Below are 19,521 nucleotides of genomic sequence, written 5' to 3' on the forward strand. Positions count from 1 at the left end.
TCCATTCAGGTGTGTGTCTGGAACGGAGTACACCAGTGTCCCTCCCTCCCTGGGCATGTGCACCCCAGAGGGATGCTGTGTATCAGTGTGAGTGTGCCAGTGTCCCTGTGCACACGGCGCAAATGTCCCTGGTCATTGTGTGTACCCAGAAGCATGCATGAGTGTCCTGAGTGTGTGTCTGAGAGTGGGCACAAGTGTCCCTCTATGCATGCTTGCAAGTGTCTACAAGTGTCCCTGTGTGCGTGCCCCTAGTGTACCTGATTGATGAATATTTTTGCATCTTGTCTTTTGCTACTTCCCTGGGCTTGTTCTGGGCACTTTCTCCTGCTCCCCTCCTCCCCTCAAACACACTTAGTTCCCCTGTCTCAAGGGGTCTCTGGCAAGGGGTAGCTCTGTCTGGGGGCAACCCCTGCTCTGCTGAGCTGGGGCAAGAAAACCCAAGCAAGGCTCTGCCAGCACCACACAGCTGGGACAGGAGCCCACAGGGGCCAGGGTCATGGCTGAGGGTGTATGGCATCCACTGTGCAACAGCTCAGCTCCCTGCCACCAGCCACTCTCATGCCCACAGCCTTAGCTCTGACTGTCCCTTATTGCAGGTGGCTTAGATCCCACCCCAGAGGTGGTTGCATTTCAGGGGTATGGTAAGCGTGTGTTCGTTCCATCCCAGAAGTAGCTGAATTCAATGGTGTGAGTGTGTGTGACAGGGAGGAGAAGGTGTCCGGATTTTCTTCCCAAAGACTGTTGCGTTTTAAGTGTGTATGTGTGTTCACCTTAGAAGAGACTGCATTTCAGTGATATGGGGGATGTGTGTGTTCGCGCATGTGCCAGGACTCCACCTCACAGGTTGTTTCTGTCCAAGCCATCAGCAGCTGGTGATGTGTTTTGGGGTGATGGTCTCTATGCCAGGTGTGGCTGGTTCTAGTGAGGGCACAGAGAGACCAAGGATGTTCCTTCATGAGCAGGTGCATGAAGCATTAGATTGGACTCTGGGGCTGGTTCTAGGGTCCCCATGGATACACTTCCTGACCTGATCTGCTCTGTTCAAGCCTCTAACACAGGGATCCCCTCCTTTTCAGTCCCACCAGCTGGAGGGCAGGGGAAGCAGGAAAAGAGGAATTTCCCCCTTTGTTGATGCTGGTCCTGGGGACTGGCTGTATGAGGACAGGGGCTATTAAGGGGGGTGCTGCAGGAATGAGGGTGAAGCTAATGGGAGGGAGAATACTTCCCCTCCAGGCTTCAGGTCTGAATCCAGTGCTGCAACCCCAGAGCTTTTCTGCCTGCTGGAAGTGTCACAGGAGAAGTTTGGCAGGTCTCAATCTAGCCCTTGTGGCCAGGTGCCTGCACAGCTGTGGGCTCTCCATGGATCCCTTGCTAGAGGCGCCAGGGATGGGATGAACTGAGGCTGGTGGTCCTGCCAGGACTGGATGGGTATGGGGAAGCTTGCCTTAGTCTCTGGCCCTGCCTGGCTCCCAAATCAGCTCCAGCCAATGCAGCCTGCAGTCTCAGGGAGCCTGGGAGATGCACACAGATGCTGCTTGCCCTGCCTGTGTTACCCTCCCTCCAGCACCCCAAGCCACTCACCAGCCACAGATAACAGGCCTGGCTCATTCACACTGCCCTGTTTCCCCCAGCATTCCCCAAGCCTGCACTTCTGACCTCAGGGCCTGGGGTACAGCCCGGGGCAGGACAGGAGTTGGTTGGGCCAGACCAGGGCACTGTCCTTGCGGCTGGGTGTTGCCCATGTGGATACAGGTGGATTAGCTTCATCTCCTCCTGACTGCAGCACCATACACCATGGCTCTCCCAGAGCCCATTCCAGATGGGCCTGGAATCCAGTGCCAGGTCTCTCTCTTTCTGGGCCAGAGGCTGGAGGGATGGAGCCTGCTACAAGGACAGAGACGGAAGGTCTGCCCTGTACCCACCCTCCCCAGAGATTCCTCTGCAGGGTGTGAGGTGGGGAGATGATCCCCCAGTGGCATCAGTCAGTGCCACCCCCTTGACTTCAGATGTCAGTTTACATTAGCAGAGGAATTAACCCAAGTACAGGTGCCAGGTAGAGCAGGGCACTGCTGGGCATTAGGGGAGGGAGGAATGTGGCTGGCTGAAATCAGTATGTTGGATGTGGGGTTCTGATCTCCTTACCTCCTGCCCGGGCAGCAGTCTGGAGTATATGTGTGTGCATGTGTGCATATGTGTGCATATGTGTGCATGCGTGCACATGTGCATGCGTGTGCATGCGTGCACATGCACATGTATGTGTGAGGTTCACCCTCCAGCCTGCATGCCAAATGCAAAGCCAGGCCTTAGTGGCACCCCTCATAGCTTGCCCTGTTGCTGCATCCCCCGTGCCCTGCACAGCATTGGCAGATCTGGTATTTGCATTCCCTTCACACTGATTGCTTTACCCTCGTGAGCTAGCAAAGGCAGGAAAGTCCCCTTCTGCTATTACCCCCCCCGGAGTCTCTGTGACTCTGGATCTAGGACACAGAGAGAAAAACAGAGCTATTTACAGGCAGTCCCCATTCCCCCCTCCCCCCAGCCTGCAAGGCCATATGTGTTACTGATGGTCCCTAGCTGAATGGAGAATGCCTGATTACTCATCTGCGGGGCTGAGGGTAAGTGCTTTATTGGTGCTCTCCAAGTGGGAGGTTGCAGTAGCTGTGCCATGCCCCAGCCATGTCTGAGGCATTTACTCTGGGACCCACCTGTCCAAAGGCCCATCTGGCCTGAACACCTGCATGAGAGCACACTGCCACCTGCTCCAGGGCTTGGCCTGGTGTCCAGGATACCTGCCTTGCTCTCTGGCTTCTCTCTTTCTGTTGCTGTGAAAACACCAAAGCTTGTTAGCCTCCAGACTGCCGGTCCCTCACCCATCCCAACTCTCTCCCAGCCTGAGACTAGAGACCTCTCTGTAAACAGGAAAAGCCGGCACTGCTGAGAGGGCTCTGCTAACACTGCCTCCCCTAAGAGCTTCATGCCAGGAAATGGAGGGAAACGGGGCCAAGCCACAGAGCCATCTGAGCCAAACAGCCCTTCTGGCTTGACAGCCCATACTCCTCTGTACGGCCTGTCACTCTGAAGGGAGACTGGTTGGAAGTCCAGCAAGACTCCCTGGGAGGGATGGACACAAAGGTGATGGCTATTTCCCTTCAGGAGTTTATAGGAGGCAAGCTGAGCTTTCAAGCTTTGGGGAGGCAGAGAGTGAACTGGCCAGGACACCTTCAGCAGGTTTGGGAGACTAGGGTGCTGTCAGAGTGGCTGAGTGGTCACATAGGGCGCATCTGCATGTTGCTGTGCTTTAGTACTTCCTTTTGGAAGTACTAAAGCGTGGCACAGTATGCATGGTTACTGTGCCATGTGCATGGCGCACAGTTGAATTTCCCCACTACGTTGCCATAGTGGCACACCATACCTGGGGAGCAACTTGCTACGTTGCCATATGTCTACACGTGATAGCTGCCGTACGGCAATGTAGTGTAGTGCTACACTGTCATAGGAACACCTGTAGATGTGCCCGTAGTCATGTGCACCGGTGCCCTGACATAACCTTGCAAGTGAACAGTGATTTATACCTGCTATAGACTGGGATAAATAACTGCATGAGGCAGCAGAGGGAACTGGGAGCACCTAGGGCTGCTCTCCAGAGATGCAGCCTTTCAGAAGAGTTGGCTTCTGGCTGGGGGGGTGGCTGGAGGACCCCCCCCCACACACACACACACTGCCTGCCCCTCTCCTCCTCCAGCCCAGGATGCCATCCCAAGCCCTCCAAGTATAACTGCAGAGAGGGCATTTTCCAAACACAGGCCTGGAAGTGAGGGCTTTGCTCACAAGGCGGCAGGCTGAGGCCTGGGCTGGGTTCAAACATGCTTTTTGTCGCCAGCTGGCAGGCTTGGGGGCTGCTCTCCACAGCACCAGCTCCTCCCCACCGGCTCAGCTCCTCTTCCTTGCCGTGAGGAGAGGGCTGCAGAGGGGGCCCTGCACAAGGGAGAGGGTGTGTTTCAAGCAGGGCTAGATCCATCATGGCTCTGAGGAGGGGGCACCTGTTTGGAGGCAATGGGAGCTGCCTGGACTAGTGCTGTCTGTGCCACAAGTGGGCTTTACAGGGACACAGGAGAAACAAAGCACAGATCCATCCTGGTCATCACCCCCCACTCCCCTCCCCAAATCTGCCCCCCTGGGAAAAAGCTGCTGGGGAGGTGGCACAGCCTGGCAAAGCTGAACAGGGACCTGGCTACATACAGGGCTACTCCCTGGGAGTCCTTACTGTGCCCTGTCAGCAGCCCCTAGCAGAGTGATCATGGCTCAGGCCCTCGCTGACCAGAGGTGACTGTCATTTCGGGCATCAGGATCTGCTGCTCACTGAACACAGCTCAGGGCCCAGCCAGACCATTGTAATAAGGTGCATACAGCATCCATTTGTGGGGCACGGGGTACCTGGGCAGGGTCCTCAGGGGAGCTGGCATTGCTGGGCTAGTTGGGACTACAGGGTGGGGCTGAGGGGCACCAGCAGAGCAGTGCTGAGGAGGGGCTCTGGCCTTGGTGAGCAGAGAGGGGTCTGCACGCAATTGCCAATCTGTGCTCCCCACCTCCCCAGTCCTGCACTGCCTTCCCTTGCTGCTGGCAGAGACAGGCAAGCTGCGGCCTGCCTGAGCATGGAGGTGTCAGGCTGACAGATGGGGAAGCTGTTCAGAGGAAGCCATTACTGGACGCTGCAGGGCAGATGCAGCACAGGGGCTGCAGCTGCCCTGCAGAGGGGAGAGGTCCTGTGCGGGGGAAGGGCAGCCCATGAATTACCGGGGCTCTTGCTCAAGCTGATTCCTAGCTTAACCACACAGCATGGATGGTGCCTGAGAACTGGTTTGCAAAGTCCTCCCCCCAGCCTCCGAAGTAGCTCTGGTGTGGGCATGGGGGTACCATCTGCTATGTGTTGTGGGATTGGGGGTGCTGGGTGTTGGGCTTGGCAGCAGACAGGCACCCCACAGCTGGGTATTGCAGCACATGGCAGGGGAGGATCCTGGCAGGGTTCCCCAGTGCCTTCCCAGACCTCCCCATCCCTCTGAGATGGGTCCTCCACTTTGTTTCCCACCCTCCCTTTCCACAGTGCTGTGTGCCACTCCCCAGCTTGTGCTTGCCTCCCCAGAGTTGGCTGCATTTCAGCCATGAACCAGCTGGCAGGGTCTGGGGTTGAGGTGAAGGCAGTTCTCTCCTAGTGCCTGGGTGCGGATACTCTGCCAGGGCTGAGAGCAACAGGCACTGGTGGGCACTTTCCAATGGGTGTCCTGGGGTCCGTCACCTGGGTATCAAAGAGGCTCCTCTTGGCTGCTGTCTCTGTGACCCATTTTGGAGCTGGGAGGAAGCCAAATGAATCATGTTTTACTAGCTGCGTCTGTGACTGGGGCTGACATTTACAGATCGGGGGCGGTGGGGGGGGAATCTTTATGGAGCAGTTAGTACCGCAGTTGGAAGGGGGTTTGGTGGAGGAAATAGGAGCCTCTGTGGGCTGCCTGTAACAAAGGCTTGTTAGAGCTGCTCCTAATTGAAACCAAAGCTCGGGAAAAGGCTCTGCTCATTGTAAACACGTCCAGCCTCTTGCCAGCATGGAGGGAGACTTGAACCTTGATCCTCCATGGACAGGTGGATTTGAACTCTGGTCTCTCCTCAGATGCAAGACTCAAGCCCCAGCCCCAGCCCCAGATGGCATTTCAGAGCTTATCTGCTCCTCCCACTCCCACTGCTCAGTGCCTCAGTTTCCCTCCTAGGAGACTCCACTCCCTGGGCTGGGTGAGATCGGAGACAGAGTCTCCATTCACCGCCCTGGGAGCAGCTTAGGAGAGGAGCCAGACTATGAGAATTTAACATGGGGGGATGGGGGCTGCATTCCCAGCCACCTCACTACAGTGTCCCCTGCCCCATTCAGCGCCCAGACTTGGCACCCCGGGCTGCCCTAGACAGTCCTACACTCTCATGGTCTAGATATAACCACTTTCGGAGACCTGCCCACCTCATACCCTCCCTCCATCTGCTTTCAGAAGCGCCAAAGGGTCTCATCTGATGCCCGGGCTCTGCTAGAACTTAGCTGAGGATGCATGGGCAGGGAAACCAAGGCATACAGCAGGGCACTAACTTGCCCAAGGCCAAACAATATACCAGTGTCAGAGCTGCCTCCTGCCCCCCATACCCTGTGCTCTGTCCACGCCACCCTTCCCTCCCCCAAGGCCTTTGCTGCTGTCTCCAAACTGCCCTTTGTCCAAATGCTACCAATACACATACCCCGGGCATGTAGCCTTGGGCTGTGGGGTCAGTTCTCATATAAGACACATCCCACTTTGGCCAGAGCCCAGACCTGGCTGGCAATGTCTGATGAAACCCTCATGTCCATCACTTGTCCCTGTGATATGGAAAAAGATGCTAAATGCAGATCAGTCCCCACTCCTCCTAGGGACTGGTCCCATTGGTACTGGTGGGAGCCTTCCTAGCCCTGAGGCCTTGCCCCTGACCTTGTGTATGTCATCAGTGATATAAGTCTGCTGGACTCTACTGAGTTACTAATGGGTAATCACATGCAGCGTGTCTGTCACACAGCTGGGCTTGCTGTTTCTGGAAAGGCCAGTTTCAAGAATAGGTCAAAGGGCTGTCAGTTGGACCTGAGGGACATCAGCAGGGAGATGCCTCTCCACTAACAGAGCTGTGTGGGAAGAACTTGCTGTAACTCTTGCCCTCGTGCATCTTAAATCCAGACAGCACTGACAGGACCAACCTGGGATGAGAGAAGGCAGAGAACGGGGCAGTATCAGGGAGGGGAAGCACCATGTGCCAGGGGAAGATGCGTTCCAAGCTGTGGGGCTGCAAGGAAAGATGGATTGGGGGTGCAGAGCCTCCTTCTGTCTTCTGGAGCAACCTGGGCTGGATGGGGAGCAGAGCGCAGAATAGTTCAGGGAACTTCTCGCTGGGAGGCCCTCCCATCTTGCTTAGGTCCTCCATTTGGCAGTAGAGTTGTGCAGAGTAGTCCCAATGCCTGCAGACCCAAAGGGGCAGGCTGTACCCCACTGGGACACTCCCCCTCTGCCCTCCTGAGCTCTTACTGCCCACAGGGACTCTTGCCAGGTGGGGCACCAGGCCCCATCTGTATCCCAATGCACTCCATACCAGCTCCATGCAGTCTTTGTAGTGAAGGCCAGGCCAGGCCAGACCTTTGGAAGAGCCTGTCCCAGATTAGTAGGCTGTGGCTAACCTGGGCAAACCCAGCAGAGCATACCCCAGCCCAACCACAGCTCAGGGAAGGGGCTGCAAGCTCATTGGCTCTTCCTGGACCAGTGTGTCCCTGCCTGATTGCAACAGACGGACGGAAATGGGGAGGTTGGGTTGGTACCACCCTCCAAGATACCGTGGCTTCCAGAGGGGAAATGTCTCTTGTGGGTATTATTCCACAGTCCTTCACTGGGGATGTATCTTGCCCCCTCTGCCCCTCTGGTGCTGGGTCCTGCCGGAGACTGGGTGCTAGATTAGGTGGATCTGCCTTTCTCTACAAGTCCTGGCCTCCTTGCAGCCACCGTCCTCATGGTCTGAACAGCTCCTGCTTTGCTGCTGCCCCACAGCCACGTCCACCGTTAATGAGGTGCCAGGAAGCTAATAAATCATTCCTGGTCTGGTCACAAATGGCTTTTTCACTCTCTCTGATGTTGTGCTGCTGTTCGCAGGTGCCAGGAAGCAGGGCTATGGCTGGTGGCACAGATGAGACTGGGCAGGCACAGACATGGCCCAGCAGCAATGAAATTCCCCTCAGGCTTATCTACAGCCCCCATCCCGAAGCAGAAGCCAGACACACACACACCCAAAGACACACCGCTACCTCAGCCCTGGAGGAAGTGTATGGGGACTAGTCCCTATACACACAGCTCTGCCAATACCCTCAATCCTGGACCACAGCCTCTGCTATCACACACCTGGTCTCCCAGTTGTGGTCTGCCAGTGCCCCTTACTTTCAACTGACAGCCCTCTCTCTTGTGTCCCACATGGGGTCTCTCTTTAACCGAAGAGCTGTCAAGCTGCAAAGCTTGAAGAGAAAAACACCTAGTCAAGCCTGGCCCAGGCAGCTCATTTCTGACCTAGACTTCACTCTTGCAGCTTTTGTGAACCCTCTTCCTCCCTGTACTGCAGCAAACTGGGAGTGGGGGCTGGAGGGGGAGAGGCATGTGTGGGAGGGAATGAGAAACACATTTATTTTTTAGATATAAACTTGGACTCTGTCTGCAGCCCAAGTCTGCTCCAGCATTGGGACATCAACCAATAGAAGTTGCCCAGCAATGCGGAGCAGCCGGGCAGGGTAGTGAACTGTCCCCCAAAGAGTGCCCTGGACAAAGAGAATTGATGAGCTATGAGGTGGGGGGCCTTACAAGTGCCTGTAGTGATGTTGTTATGGCCTTAGGCTGGACAGTCTGTCTTTGTAGCTCACAAAGTACAGCTGTCATACATGCACCTGTGTCATTGCATGTGTGTGTGCACATTCCTACCCAATTTGTTAAGTTTTGTAGTTGTCCCACAAACAAGAGATCTTCTCCATACTCTTCCTCACAGTCCCCTTAGCTCCCGATCCTAGGGGGTATGTGCTGTGCCCTGCTCAAGTAGCCTGCAACTGGCACTAGGGTATTTCCTGCAACCAAAGCAGTGTCCTAGGGTAGTCAGGCTATGTCTGACAGGGTGTAGGTGAGCATAGGAGTGAGTATCACCTGGTATATGTGTGTGCAGGTTAGGGAGGTGTGTGTGTGTGTGTGTACGTGTGCCTACACATGCTTGCTTGCCGTGTGCATCCGTGTTGTCAGTTTGGGTGTGTCAGCTCTGTCTGTATTTGTGTTTGGTAGTGTACTTCTTCCCTTTTGAGCAGTCTGCATTGTTAAATCAATTGGATTGAGGAAGGGTTGTTGATGCACTTCTGCCATGAGCACAGGGGTTTGTGAGTGTTCAAGGCCCATGTCTGAGGGGCATTGTGCACTGGAGGCAAGCATGAGAGGTCCTTATGTGTTGGTGGTGTGTGTATAGAGTAAGCATGGGATGCCTGCATCTGGATGCAGCGTGCACATTAGATGAATGTGAGGCTATGTGTCTGGGAGCGTGCGAGGCCTGGGTGTGTGATTAAAGTCTGGGCTGGGCTGGGGCCCATAGCAGAGGCTCTCTGTGTCCTGGAGTGCCCTTTACATCCTCCCCTGTCCCCACCGGCCTCTAGCTCTGTACACGCAGTCCATATGCCCTGGCTGACAGGAGGTGATTACTCAGGCAGAAGCCCAGGCAGCTGTTCCAGCACAAACATCTGTGCAACGCAGGGGAAAGAGGTGCAGGGACGGCACGTGCTGGGGCAACTCCCATCCTTACACTGCTCCAGGGGACCCTTGGACAGAACCTCCCTGCCTGGCCCCCTCAGCTGTGCTGGCCTGTAGGGGACTCCTCTGACCCAGGCAGGGCCTGTGGCTGGTGCAGCAGGTACCTGACGTGACTGCACAACCCCCATCCACTGCCCCAGTGGCTCTGGAGCCTTCCCAGAGCTGGCTGGTGGTGCAGCTACATCCCTGCTGGCATCCAGTGTCAGCTGCCTCAGTGGGTAGGGGCTTCACCTCAAGCCCAGCAGTCCCCAGCACCATCAGAATGTGGCCACCAGTATGACTGCTCCACAGGGGCCATTTTGTGCATAGGAATCCACAGGCTCACTCCATGAAGGCTGTGGGACGTGGGCTTGGAGGGCACCATTTTACTGACACTGCAAACAACCCTTGTCCTGGGGTAGGCAGGGCCATATATCCTTGACCCTTTTCATAGTAGAGGGGTCCCTTTGATGCCAGGAGGGATTGGGTGCCCTAACACCAGGTGACTGTAGCTGCCCCTGCCCAGCTGGGGCTTCCTCTGTCCCTGAGCCCATGGCATCTGCCCCCACCCCGAGGTTTGTACTGCTCATTGCATTTCATAAAGGGGTCCTATCTCCCTCCCCTGCCTACTCCCTCCCCTCCTACTCCTAGCTGGTGCCTTCCTGAGATTGCACAGCCTCTTTGTCTTATCACTGCAGGGCACTGGCATGGAAATCAGGATGTTTTCCGGCTTTCCTGATGGCCCAGACAAGTCCCTATTCAGTGCCTCAGTGTCCCCTCTCTACCCTGTGTGTTTTGCTTGGGCAGGACAGGGGCTATTTCTCAGCGTGTCTGTGCAACACCCAGCATACCAGTGCCCTGGTCTCTGTGCCATCTCTGTAGAGGCTAGAGGATTACAGGGAGTTTGCCCCTCGACCCCACTGGGCCCTGCCAACACCGCCCAACTCGAGGCTGGGATATTCAGGTCCATACATCCACCCCCCTCAGCACTAAACCCTTTGTTGGGGATTAGCTCATTCCAGGCTTGTCCTTGTGTGACAGCCACTAAGATCTGAGCTGAGACCCATCAAACTCATCTTTCCTCACCCACCATGCAGTGGCCACAGGACTTGAACCTACCTTCCTCAGGGACTACCCCTCCAGCAGGTGCTCACTCTTTGCCCTTCACACAGGACACACACCTGGGGGCTCCTTGGAGGGAGGAAAGCCTCCGGGCTGGAGGCGGAAGACACGGGAAAGTTTGCTGGAGACCAACAGGACCCGAATCAGCCAAGACCTGGGAGGGGGCAGCCTGGCCATTGACACCCTGCCAGACAACAATACACAGATTGTGGTAAGTGGGAGTGGGGGTGGGGAGTACTGCCTGGATACTGGCTACAACAGAGGGTTGCATTGTACGAAGATCCTCTCCTCTTGGGGATGCTGTGCTGTGAGGAGGGCTATATGGGAGGTCATGGTGAGCTCCACATTAGCTCCATGCCTGAGACCTGTTGACTCCAAGGTTATGAAGAAGGCCCCATGAATGGCATTCATGCCATACACATGGCTTTGTGCAGAGGTCAAGACATGTCACAACAGACCTGTGATCCATCCTCTGAAAGGATAACAACCATGGAAGAACTTCCACACTTGACCTGCACAAATGATCCAATCATGTAGCAACTCAGGGATGTATAGGTGTCATGTGACCCACCCATAACCCACCCATGTTCATGGGACACACACACAGGCCTGCCTGGTTAATACCACATATGTGACACATCAGTGTCCTGTGACCTTCCTGAGCCCACGTGCACAGGCCAGACCATCTGCCTCATTTGCAAGCCAGCTGCACCAACCCTTTGCCAAGGCGGTGCGGTTTCCCCTTGAGGTTTGGCCTCAGCAGGTTATTTCAGGCCTGGGAAGGAAGCTGGTGGCTGCGCTGGCAGTGTGTGACTGGGTGGTACCAGATCCCAGAGGGTAATTACACCCCAAAATAAAGCTAGCAGGTGGGGCAGGAGTGATGGCCTCAGGGCTGGGCAGTGACCCAAGTGGCAACGAGGTCCCTGCTTTTGCTAAGATTAGATAACTTCACCTGATGGGCATTGCTTACCAGGCTAAGCCTCCCTACAGCTATCAGAAATCCATCCAGTGTTGTTTCTGCCACCGCATCCTTCCTTAGGTGTTGGCTAAAAGACCTGGAAACCTCTCACTACCTGGGCCCATACTGCCCCTCTGCTCTGCCTCCTGCTATTCCATCCCTGGACACCCCATGCACTGCTCTGCCAGTGCCCCTCTACCCTGCAGCCCCTTCCTATTCCAGTCTAGTCTCCCACACAGCTTCACTTCAACCCTGCCTAGCAGCTGCTCTGCTGCTCTGACCCTGCCTACCCTGCTGATGCCCCTCAATCCTGACCTGCAGCACCCTCCCCCATTGCCTGTGGCAGCCTCGGACCATTTTGTGCCCTGCTCCACCAGTGTATCCCAGTCCCAATTCTCTGTAGCCCTTTTCCTGCCAGCTCTGCACCACCACACCCATAGCTTCTCCACTCCTGTGGCATCCTGGCATTTCTCACCCTTTTCCCTCCCTCGGCTGCAGCCTGACAGTGATGCTGAGTGGGGTCGGAACCAGCAAAACTGCTTGCACCCAAGCCCTGGCCTCCTTCCCAGACCCAGGTCCTTCAGGAAAGGAGGAAAGATGAGGCCTCTGAGTCAATGTCCCAATAAAATCACCCCTCACCCAGGTTCATTACTAGGGCTCTAGCACTGTTCCCAGGAGCACTTGTCTGAGCTGTCCAGTCTGGAAAGGGTAAACTCCCACTCTTCCCACCCCCTCCCTTGGGTAAGTGGCATGGCCTGTGGTGTGGGGGTGAATGGGGAGGGGACTTCTCCTTGTGGAGGGTAGTTCCCTTCTCCATCCTCCCTTCCTCCCCTGCGTGGAGATTTCAGAATACAAAGAGGCTGATAAACCAAGGCAGCTCTGCAGCTGCTGGGCACAGAGTGGGAATAACTGACCATTTGGGTTCACTCTTTCGAGTCCCTGAGCTCCGAGTTAGCTTAGCCACTCAGAGAAACCCCAGCCTCTCCCAGGCAGCACCCTCCTGCCTGCCTTCCCTCACAGCTGGAGGGGTGGATCCCTTGCCCCTGCCCAGTAGGATACCAGCTCCCCCTACCTCTGTCCTGCCCCCCAATATAGCATCTCCCCTGCCTGTAGGAGCTGGGAGTAGGAAAGAGTCTCTTGCTCTCCTGTAATCTGCTACCTGGCATCACCACAACCACCACCAGGGGGCAGCCCTGAGCCCAGTAGCACGCTGCCTCCCTTTCCATGCTAGCAGCGCCTGGACCTACCCCAGTGGAGGTTTCCCAGGCTGAACATCTGTGGGGCAAGCTCAGAGCAGCAGCATGTGACCCCCTTGCTCCTTGGGTGTGCTCACACATGCAGCAGCCTTTGGGTCTGGTGTGCCAGGCATGGCATAGATCTGGCATGGGTCAGATCCCTGCCCCAAAGAGTTTGCAGTCTGAACAGACAATGGACAAAAGAGGGGAGGGGCACCCACAAGGCCTCTATGCCTCCTCCCATTTGTATCCCTGCTCATCTTTATGGTCTCAGACCCTTTCATGCACCACCTTCCCTCAAGTAATTTCCTACCCTCCTCTTCCCTCCAATGAACCCAGTGGGTGCTTGGAGGCCCTGCTGCCCACTGCTGCTCTCTCTGCTTCCCTGGAGATGCTGGGGTTGGTGGAACATCTGGAGGGCTGAAGGGGATCAGGGGTGCAAGTGGTTGGGGGCTGGGGCATTTCCCTTCCTCCTTAGCAAAGGGAAAGGCTCTCATAGTCATGAACAGCTCCTGCATGTGTCTGAACAATCCTGTTCTGCCTGATCAGTCCCCAAAGTCCCGACACAGACAAAGCCCCCTGATTGACGGTTTTATTTAACAAATTAATGGCTGGCTGGCAGCATTGTGCTAGTCTGGGTGAGTGCTGCAGGTAGCAGCCAAATTGGAAAAGGCCCCAGTGAGGGTGGGAGGAAGGGACGAGGGCTGAGGGGCAGTGACAGGAAAGAGACAGCTTGGGCTCAAGGAAATGGTAGAGGTCATTGGGGAGCAGGATGGACCCCAAGAAGGGTGCTAAGAGGCCAGGGAGGAGCAGCATGGGGGGTGGGGGGTTAGGAGCCCTAAAGCAAAACTGCATTTCTCCCTCCCCACTGTTCTAGGAGAAGGAGAGCTGCAGCTAATGAACTTGTGTAGCTACAGCGTGTTACATCCTGAGGGATCAGCAGAGTTCTCACATCCAGGGCGCGCTTAATTATCTGGCCCTCAATTATCCTCTGCAGCACTCTGTTCTTGGAGATGGGGTCACAGATCCCTCGTCAGCAAGAACTCCCTTAGTTTCCCAGGTTCCTCATGATCCTAATATAGATTGAAGATATTAAGCAAGGTTAGGTATGCTTGAGTTGTCTCATCCAGGGCTGAGATGCAGCTGCCTCTGGGGTGGGATGTGTGGAATCCTTTGCTTAGTGCCAAGAGCTACCTCCAGGGTGGAACTGAGGAGCTGTTATATAAGCATCTCTCCTTCACCGCTGGCCAGAGATCTGCAGAGATCTACAAAGAGTCCACAGCCACCCATGGCGTGGGACACAACTGCTGTTCAGCTCTCTCTATAGGGATCACTCACTTGAGCACTAAAGTGCAGCCTCCCCTGGGGTGGGATACAGAAGCAAAATGGTTTTGAACAGGAAGTGGGGAAGAATGCCAGTTCCATTTTCAACCTCAGGTGAATTTCTGCCCATTTGAGACTTGCAAAAAGGGCCCGGGGGTCTTCCTAATTCTCAGGTTTCACAGTCAGATCAGCCCCTAGCACCATGTAGAAGTCAGAGCAGCCCTTGCTGGACCTTCCTGCTCTTTTCCCTGTAAGACAGGGCTCCCTGTGCTAGGCACTGGTGTGGAACATCACCTCCTAGCAAGCCAATAACACCACATCTTGCAAAGACCCCAGTAGTCTCCCTTCCAACAGCCACACCACAAGTTACCCTTTTTAGCAGGAGAAACATGCCCTGAGCTATGCCTGAGTAGATTCAGCCTGCCTGAAGGCTGGGGGAGTGAGTGGGGGCACTTTGAAGGGAGGGGAAGAGTGGTATCTCAACAGGCGAGAGGCTCTGTGGCAGGGCTGCATGCAAGCTGGATCGATGGCCCATTGTTTATGGAGCTGGAGTAAGCCGCAACCCAATGAAATGAAATGGAATTTAAATTCATTAAAATCAATAGGGAAAATGTGCTGCCCACGTTAATGGAGCCACGGCGCTTTACTCTACCGGGTCACTTCATTTGGAAGCGTTACTTGACAGGCTGGAGGATTTCAGCTGCTGTGTGAGGACTGAAGGGAAAACAGTGAAAAATAGGCCTACGATGCCCATCTCAGCTGTCTCCTGATGCTGGGCTGGCAGGGATGACAAGCAGCAACCCCCAACTTAACTCAGGCCTCCTGTTCCAAGGTGCACCAAGAAAGCTGTCTGCCAAGGTGGGTGGGGGACCCACAAAGTCTTAGTACTATTTTCTAATCTCATTATCATAGTAGAGGCCTTGAGGAAGATCTGGGCCTCATTGCATTACCTGCTGCATAGACCCAGTCCTTTCCCCAGCCATCGTGCAGTGTGGTGGGAGAACTGAGGCACAGAAACTTGCTCATTGATGCGGCTGGGATTAGAAATTGCCTCTAAAGCTGGTGCACTATCCCCTGGTCCCCACTGACTCCCTTGAAGTCAGACTCTGCTTGTAGCGAGCTTTCTTCCAGCAGTGTCCTATTCATTGCATCCTCCCTGGGGGTACCCAAGGTGCTCTTTGGCTGACTTGAGCTTCATATAAAAACTTCTTATGCCCCCAGGGGAGAATAATTCACAACTGGGGGGAAGAAGGGGCAGCAGAAGATGCAGGAGTGAGGGCAGAGTGCTTCAGCAAGGCTGTTTGCTGTACTTCTTCCCAGACCACCCCCAGCCCCAAAGACTCTCCAGAGACCTGGAGCATGGGACCATAGCTCCTTCCCACTTTTCCACTGCTGAATGGCTGGGGCCTTGGGAAACTTCTCCCCTGGTTGTCTGCCTCGCCCTTCACAAGCCCCCCACCAAGCGTCCCTCCCACTATATTAACCCCACCTTGGCTCCAAGCCTCTCCCCAAGGATCAGTTTGCCCTTCTAAGATAATTATCCAGGAAATGGCCCTCCCTGAATGTATTTTTCTTGCTGGCATCACAGCTGCAGCAGGCTGCTTCCCTGCTGGTGGGACCCATGCTGAGTCACGCCTTCCAGTCATCAGGCCATGTGTGTGTGTGTGTGTGTGTGTGTGTGTGTGTGTGTGTGTGTGTGTTGACGGTGGGGAGGTTGGTGGGGTGTTACTTTGTATTTAAAAGGCAAAAATATGCACAAGTTCCTGTGTAATGGAAGAGGCCTAATCCCTGCTGCGGACAGTCTCCCTAGCACTGTAAGATCTGTGCCTGTTCAATTCCTACCCCAGAACTGAAAAGCTCCCTGCGTTTCTGGTGTTCAGCCCCTGGAAGTTCCATCAGCTCCTCTTGAGGGGCCTGATTCTGAGACATAAACCCGGTGCGGGAGTCTGCTTGCTCACAGGTTCAGGCTTCCATGGGGCTGCCCTATACAGCCCCAGCAGGATGCTTCTTGTGTGACCCACATGCCTTCATCACAGGACACACAGACCTGGGAACTTGAGCGTGGAATGCTGTCTGGGGGGGTCACAGAGTTCCCCAGGGATGCCTGTGATGCTGTACCAAAGATGTTTGCATGCTGTATGGGACAGATGTCTGCCATGTCAGAGAGATGCTATTTGACATGTGTGGCACAGGCTGCAGGGCACTCACATGCCCTGAGCTTGCATTTTTGGGGAGGATGTAGTTATTTGCTGGCCCACAAGCTTTCTCTCTCCCACCTCCTCAGTCTACCTCCAGCTGCCCCACAATGCAGGGGGACACCCTGCCAATTGTGTTCACAGCCATCAGTGAGAAGAGCTGAGACCTGTCAGGCATGGTGTTTATGGACCATGTTTTTGAAGCATCGAGTGCCTATGTGATGGGGTACAGGCAAGGCAGAGAGCTTCTATTAGCATTTATTTGTGTTTACCTAGAGATTATATAGAAGGAGTCCTGGATGCGCCTTCTAAAGGCAAGAAATCAAAAGTCCAGTGGCAAGGGGAAGGTTTTCCAAATTGAGGCATGGCCAGAGCCTAGGTAGGGTTCAAGGGATGAGATACCTGGGTTCATATATTTACCCCCTAGAAGGCTGAAGTGCTTGAATCTCTGCTTGGGCATGGGCAGTTCCCCAGCCCTGATCTGATCAGTCAGAGAGGAGGCATATGGCAGAGTTGTTCAGGAAGGGCTTTGCAAGCACTGAGAAAGCTTTTGGTAAAGCTGGGCTTTGGCTCCAAATCTGAGAGCTAAAGTGTCCCAGCTTTCAAATCTACATCCATGTTTTCCAAAGTACCCCATAGGTTGTACCCAGGGCCTGGATTCAGACAGCCTTGAACTCTAGGGCAGCTTGAATTTCCAATCCATGTGCATAGATGGAGGTTACCCCTTGTGGGCTGCATCTCTGGCACATCCTCCTCCTGGGATGCCCCATGGCTTCAGTTGCTGTGAGCTCCTTTGTCTCCTCTGCAAGGACCGGGGAAGAGTCTTAGAACACAAGCATCAATCTATGGTGTGAGTTTTCTGTGTGGTACAACTTCAGCTGAAAATAGCCAGCTCTAAAGGGAGGAAAGCAGTAATTCTGGAAGCAGCAGAGATGGGCTAATCCATTCTCTTCCTAGTCTTATGGAAACAGGCTCCTTCCTGAAGGAACAGGGTTCATGAGGAAGCAGTAGGTATGTGTTCTAATCAGACACATGTATTTGGAGGTGATGTTTTTGAGGAGCAGAGAGAGGAGCAGGAAGAAGCATCCCCAGCCCTCACTCTTCCTCTCCTTAACCTGGCAGGACCTGCTCCCTTGCTCTTTACAGTATGCTGAATGGTTGTGCAGGGAAAGTAGATAGGTTAATTCTCCCAGGGGGATCAGATATGGTCTGGGTGCTGTTGCTGTTTTCAAGGATGCATATTATTATGGCATTATATAAACAGTGATCTGGATCTTTGGTGTAATTACTTATTTCCTGTTGCTGTGCAGTGAGCTGGTTCTCAAAGTGCCTGGAGCTTGGGGTACTCACTACACAGGAAGAAAAACAATAAAGTACTTGCAAAACCCAAAACCAGGATCCAAGGATTGCAGAAATAAATATTAGAGAACAGGGAGGGGGATGGAGACAAAGAAAAGAACAGGGGGGGGAGAAAGATGTTTAAGGAAAGAGTTGGAATAAAAGGGAGAATTAATGAGACAGGGAGATGCAGGGAAGCTGTTCCAGTCACTAGAGTCATAATATATTGAATTACAAATTATCCCAAGCAAGTAGCATCCAGGAAAGAAAACTTTTACAGCTACTGATGCTTCCACTCAGCTTGAGTTCCAGCTTTGTCTCCCTTGTTTACCATGGGATACATAGTACTTGTAACTGTATATGGCATGGAGTCACTTAGTGACTGATTGGCAGGCTGCAAACAAAGATTTTTGGAGGAAGAAGTTGCAGAGAAAGCCCTTATGTCAGAAGAGAGGGATGAACAGAGAAGGGGTTGAAAGCATAAAAGGGAAAGTGATTGCACTTCTTGGCTTCCTCAAGAAGGTCGCAGCAATTTCCCGAAACTCAAGAGAGGCTTTGGAATAGAAGGATAGCTTTGTAGTTAAGTTCTTGTCGACAGGCTCAGTAGAATTTAGACTAAATTCCCAGAACTGAACTAAAGATCAGGACCCATGTATTCAATTCCTATTTCCACCACAAGCCAACCCCACTCTCTTCACTCTCCCTTCCTTCCCCCATCCCTCGGGAAACTATTTAATCCTTCTGTACTTTATTTCCTCCACCAGCAGAGCAAGGATAATAATCCACTGATTTCTCCCCATTTTGTCTGAGCCATGTGTGGTCAAGGATGTCTCTCTCTGCCTGTACAGCTCCAGGGATAATGGGGCTCTGATCTCATTTGAGGCCTGTAAGCACCATCATAGCACCAGTAATAAGAGAGGAAAGAAATGTAAAAGCAGCAGAGGTAGAAGATGGAGTGTTTTAGCACAAGTGGATAAGGGCAATGGGCTGCTGTCTGTAAGCTACTGGAGTTGGAACAACATAGATGGACAAGGGCTGGAAAGCACAAGATCATGTATCCATGCAGAATGCAAGTCTGCCTCAGCCCTGAGGTTCAGCTGAGCAGAGCTGTGTGGGCTGAGGCACTGTGCCTGGCAGCCTCTCAGTGCCTTGCAGTGGGCACAGCCAGCTGGAACATGCTGCTTCCCAGCCTTGAGGGAGGCTGGACTAGGAGGAGTACTGGAGTTTGCCAGTGCACAGCCCTGGGGGTGTGCAGTGCTCAGCTGCAGGGTGGAGTGCCAGCAATAGGTGTGTGTCACCTTGGCAAGTCTCAAGGCCCTCATTATAGTTTTCTCCAGGAAATTAAGTCCCTTTTCCCTTCTCCTTCTGTCCCCATCCCAGGCTCTTTTTCTTCTGCATTCCTCCCCTTGCAGTTGTTCTTTATTCCCTCTCCATCACTCCCTGTCTCTTGCTGAATATCTCTCTCTCTGGTATGTCTATTTTTTCCCTGTGCCTGCTGCATCTTGGTCTCCCCCACTCCTTTCTACCATATCTCTGTCTTACTGAGAAGAACCCACAGACCCTGGTTGCAGCTGACTGCAGTTTTGAACTCCAGGGAGTCAGCTGTGTGCTTGTATGACTCCAAACACTTCAGATTCAAACCTGGCCAGCAAAGATTGGCAGCGTATGTGTGTGTGTGTGTGTGTGTGTGTGCACGCATGCCTCCCCACACGCTCATACACAAGATAGGCCTGTTTTTTCACAATTGTGTGTGCATACAAAATTGCATCTGCAATCATGGCTAGGTGTGAAAATTAATTATGGAACCATGCAACTGCTGTCATGGCAAGTGGGCCTTTTTGCATGGACAGTTGCGTTGACAATCTACCGTGTTGGGCTTCAGGAGAGGAGATTTGCAAGGTGCCTTCCCAGTGGCTGAGCTGGTGGGAATACAAACATGCTGTGTTTGGCACAGTCTTCGGCAGGCAGGGCCAGGCTAGGACAAGGAAAGCTTAGTT

The 19,521-nt window shown here is 53.9% G+C and overlaps 1 protein-coding gene across 3 annotated transcripts in view; it reads left to right on the forward strand.

Annotated features, from left to right (window-relative positions):
- Window positions 1–19,521, forward strand: part of PLXDC1 (plexin domain containing 1) — a 55,879-nt gene that overhangs the window by 566 nt on the left and 35,792 nt on the right. For all 3 annotated transcript variants that reach the window (XM_006022563.3, XM_025202936.1, XM_025202935.1), the window contains exon 2: window positions 10,526–10,686. In XM_006022563.3, the coding sequence (XP_006022625.1) occupies window positions 10,526–10,686 (161 nt within the window). The remainder of the gene's footprint in view (window positions 1–10,525; window positions 10,687–19,521) is intronic.

This window comes from Alligator sinensis, unplaced genomic scaffold (genome assembly GCF_000455745.1).
Source record: "Alligator sinensis unplaced genomic scaffold, ASM45574v1 scaffold886_1, whole genome shotgun sequence".
In the NCBI taxonomy this organism is placed as follows: domain Eukaryota; kingdom Metazoa; phylum Chordata; order Crocodylia; family Alligatoridae; genus Alligator; species Alligator sinensis.